The sequence below is a fragment of the Gavialis gangeticus genome, unplaced genomic scaffold (genome assembly GCF_001723915.1).
Source record: "Gavialis gangeticus isolate Ggan-Ray unplaced genomic scaffold, GavGan_comp1, whole genome shotgun sequence".
NCBI classification, from domain to species: Eukaryota; Metazoa; Chordata; order Crocodylia; family Gavialidae; genus Gavialis; species Gavialis gangeticus.
Genome location: NW_017729008.1, coordinates 44,691,794 through 44,696,308, shown reverse-complemented (window position 1 = coordinate 44,696,308; position 4,515 = coordinate 44,691,794). Strand labels below are relative to the sequence as shown.

At 59.0% G+C, this 4,515-nt stretch overlaps 1 protein-coding gene across 1 annotated transcript; it reads right to left on the bottom strand.

Moving 5' to 3' along the window:
• Positions 1–2,089: 2,089 nt before the first annotated feature.
• Positions 2,090–4,370, bottom strand: NME6 (NME/NM23 nucleoside diphosphate kinase 6; the record flags this gene model as incomplete). Its single annotated transcript, XM_019509348.1, has 5 exons — positions 2,090–2,537; positions 2,722–2,855; positions 3,136–3,296; positions 3,688–3,727; positions 4,208–4,370. Coding segments are annotated over 5 exons (654 nt in total), but the record flags the coding sequence as incomplete, so codon positions are not given.
• Positions 4,371–4,515: the final 145 nt, after the last annotated feature.

The following is a 4,515-nucleotide window of genomic DNA, read 5'->3' as shown; positions in this document are numbered from 1 at the left end:
CTATCTACAAATTAGGAAAAACTCTTACTAAGTGGGTAGTGAAGCCCTGGAACTGGATACCCAGAGGTGTGGAGTCTCTATTTTTGGAGGTTTTTAAGGCCTTGCTTTACAAAGCCTTGGCTGAGATGATGCAGGAGGTTGGACTAGATGTGACCTGCTGAGGTCCCTTCACACCCCCTTTTTTATGATTCTAAGTAAAAAAATCTAGGTGCCTGATAAAAGAATCTAAAAGTCCTATGAATGGCTAAAGATAAAAAGGACATTTTTAAATCAACTTGAGGCAATTCTTACACTGAGTGAGGCCAGGGTCCATATGTAGATACAGCTGGCAGAGTCAGGGACAGCTATATACAAATACCAAAATAGCTGAGATGTTTCCTTGTTGTAGATGCAATAGAGCAGGGGATGGATCTAACCCAGGGAAGGTAGTGAATGGAACAGAAATCTCAGCTGCTGTAACCAGAGGACGTCTAGACGCACTCTCTGGTCCTCACCAGGCCCACATAACTCTCAGCTAGCACTTCACACCTCAGCACCTTGGAAGAACGAGCTCAGGAGCAGTCGGCACCACTACTGGAAACCAAGTTTGGAAACCTGGGGAAATCCTAGCTGAACTGGGACAGACGTGGAGTCCAGTACTCAGGAGGGGGAACTGGGTGAGCTGGGGAACTACAGAGTGCCAGCCTGGCTCATCCTGGAAAAAAATTCAGCAGTTAATTCAGTGGAAGCAACCAGCTCGATTCCTGGAGGCCTGGCCCAGCTGGCTGACCTGAGATCCACACCAAACTGTCCAACTACCTGCAAGCTCTGCTGCTCCACCGCATTTCCATAGCTCCTTCCATTGGATCAGCCAGTCAGAGCCCCAACCTCAGTGTCAATGCTGTTAGCATAGGAAATCTGTTCACGAGTTGTAGTCTATTACCAGTGCAGATGTGAAGTGCAGATTAATGCTCTGTTGGTGAGCTGTCTCCTGCACCATAGACACGATTGCTGAGGGATGATCCAGAGGTGGGAAAAGCAGAAGGACAAGAAGCTGCTACTCTTGCTGTTCCCTTGCATACCAGACCCCAGAGCTGCAGCTGGCTGGGCCTGGCGTTACCATGCCAGCAGCCAGGACTGGACTGGGATTCATTTAGCAAAAACTGGAGGTGGACTGACAGAGGTCTCCACACTCCTAAGTCCTCCCCAGTGACCTGCCACAAGCTCCTACTCATCAGGCAGCACGAATCAACACCTAGGCAGCACGACCTCGTGGAAGGCAGGTCTCCTCAAACCTGGGTGCATCTGCATGAGACATTTGCTTCACAGTAAAATGTCACCATCTACAAGTACAACCCCATTAGGTCACAGTAGACTAATAAAGGCCACCATGGGGTAGTCTGGCTAAACAGAAGTACTACCCTGCAGTGGCATTGCTTGGTGCACCACAGCACATGTGTAGACGGTGGCAGGGCTGGCTGGGGCATGTGGGTGCTTCACTGCAGGGCTAGCTGGCAGGCAGCCCCCACGCTGAAGCACCCTCGTGCCCCAGCCAGCCCCTGCGCAGCACATACAGCCCGGTTGGAGCAGCCCTGGGCTGGCAGGGTGACCCAGTGAGCCCTCTGCCAGTCAACAGTGCTCCGCCTGGACTCCATGTGCTGCACAGGAATAAACTCTGGAGCAACATGCGCCAGAGATTTTTGCTCCCAGTTGCACATTAATAAGGTGTGCCCAGGAACAAAAAACTCTGGAGCTTATTCATGCACATTAATTGCGTGAGTAGATGCAGTTGCTGTGCCTTTTTGACAAGATCAGAGGTCTGGCTGATCAAGGCATCTGCATGAAACGAGACTTTTGGCCCCCTCCAGAGGCCTCTCACTTAGCAGCTCAGGACACCTTGAACAAGGGGGATGGCAGGAACTCAGGGATGAAACGCGGGCTCAGCAGGATCCCAAGCTGCAGCTGTGAAGGGGACACAACAGCCAGCAGGGCCCTGCATTTGGTTCTTTGCTCAGCAACACTCAGTGTTCTCATTCACAGCCTGGATGATGGCACAGAGCAAAATCTCTGCTGAAAAGGGTTGTGGAGGACACATACTTTGGCACAGCAGTAAATGTGGAGGACGGCTTATTGCTAGAGGGACTGGAATGGTCTGATTCATCAGCAGTCCAACAAAACACAGCTCAATACAGCCAAATGCAAAGCAAAGCACCTGGAAACAAAGAACCCAGCTGCACTGAGAGGGGGCAGGTGGCAGTGGGAAGCAGCAGCTGAGGGAGGACTTCAGGGCCCCCACAGTTCACAGCCTCTGGTGAGCACTCAGGGCAGCGCCGTGGCCAGACAAGTCTGGAGCTGGGAGCTGAAGGTGGACAACAGATGTAGTTTCCTAGCAGCAAAGGTGACTAAACATCAGAACTGCCAAACAACCTCCACCTGCCATGCCTGGAGCTGGTCCTCACCTGCCCCTTCCCAGGCAGCTCACAGGGGAGCACGCCCCATCCTGCTGGGAGCAGCTCTGGTCTTCCTGAAGCATCCAGGGGCTGCACCTGCATCCAGACCTGAACGAGAGTGTCCAAAGCATGCCACATGAACTACGCCTAATCCCTGTGCCCTGCCCTAGACACGGTGCTGCTCCAAGTCTCTTCTGTGTGGGCAGACACCCTGGCCAGTGCCAACACAGACAGTCCCTGGCGAGGCTCCGCTCCAGCCCTAGGCCAGCTCCGTCCCTTCCTCCTTGGGCACCTGGTGAATGCACTCCTCTGCACTGTAGCGTGCCTGGCCACAGCGCAGACGTGGCTCATCTTCCTGATACCAGCGCCTCTCGTCAAACTCGGGGAAGAAGAAGGCAATTTCCTTGCTGGCTGATGCTGCTGAGTCTGCAAGAGAAGAGGGGAGAAGGAGTGAGGTGCCACCATCGTGCCATGCCTTCACTGCATGCTGCATCCCACAGGGACGGGCAGAAGATGTGGCTGGGGGCCCGGGCCTGGGTGCCACCCACATGTCCCAAAGCCCCAGGACTTGAGCCAAGGTGGCTAGAGAGGCCTGTGGGACCAGGGAGGCATGAGCTCTGGGCATCACCAGACACCACCAACACATGCAGAGAGAAACCCTCTGCGCTCTCCACCCGGCCGGGTCGTCCAGGAGGGGTGCGCTCACCTGAGCCGTGCGTGGTGTTCCGCGTGTCCGTGAGGCCGTAGGCTCCCCGGATGGAGTCCGGAGCTGTGTTGCGGGCTCGGTACACTCTGGTGGGTCCCATCAGAGACCTCCAGAGCAGGATGGCGTCCTCATGGGCCAGGATATAGGCCCGCATGGGACCGCTGAGCACGTGGATAGAAAGAGACAAGGTTACTGCTGGACGGGGGCCTCAGGCTTCTTGCTCTCACAGGCCCGGCGCAGCTGGAGTGGCAGAGGGTCAAGGGTACCGTGCAGTTTACAGAGGGGTGCCAAGCTGGCCGGCAGAGGCGAGGCAGCCAGGCCTCTGGGGGTCCCCTACCCCTGCAGCCTGAACCCTCCCACGGGCCCAGCCCACTGGGGCAGCACGAGGGAGCCTGCAGCAGGCAGGGGATGGCAGGGCTAGCAGGAGGGGACAGCAGCAGGTGTGTGATGCCAGGGGACACAGCCCCTCGCTTCTGATACAGCCTGAGCAAGGGCCGCAAAGCCCAGCTGGGCCCCATGCTGAGCGGGGACGGGCGAAGGGGAAGGAGGTACCTGGCCATGAACTCCACCAGCCTCTGGTAGAAGAACTGCCCTGTAGAGAGAGACAGACAGCGGTTCACCCCATGGGATGGCGCGCCCAGAACGCAATCGAGCACCTCCCGCCCACCTTGGCAGTGCCCAGCAGTGGGGATGGGCTGCTCATGCCCTGCGCTGCCCGCAGGGAGCTGAGGCCGGACAGACCGCGCCTCACCCCGGCCTGCAGGAAGCCTGGGGCCGAGCGCCAGCCTGCGCCGTGCCCCTTCCTGGCTCCTGGCCCACGGCGCCCTGCGGCAAGGAGCTCCGTGCATCGCGGGCGTGCCGCATATCTGCGTCTCCGCGGCCAGCCTGGGCCGGGAGTAGGGCAGGCTGGCCGTCCCCGCCCTGCTGCCCACCCGGCCTTGGCTTCGAGCCGCCCAGCTGTTGAAAGCGGCCCAAAGGGGGTCGTCCCTTAAAGCGGGGGCTCGTGGTCCCCAGCCGCGGTGAGAGCCGGGAGCGGGCCCTGCACACGAACCGCCCCGCGCGAGAACCGCACCCGCGTGCTGCTGGTAGAAGCGCTGGCTGTCCGCGCGCCGCCACCGCAGCTCCTTGCTGCGCACGATGAGGAAGCGGTGCTGCAGGATCGTTTCGTGCACGGCCTGCGGGCAGACACACGCGCGAGCTGTTGCGGGTCGCTCCGCCGGGGACGGGCTGTCGGGGGGTGGGCCGTGGGGTCAGAGGTCAGGGGTCGGGCCGTGGGGCTGAGCTGTGGGCTGTCAGGGGTCGGAGGTCGGGCCGTGGCAGGGGCGGACACCGCCCTCCCGCCAGAGGGCGCTGTGGGGCGGGACGCTGCGGCGGGGGCGG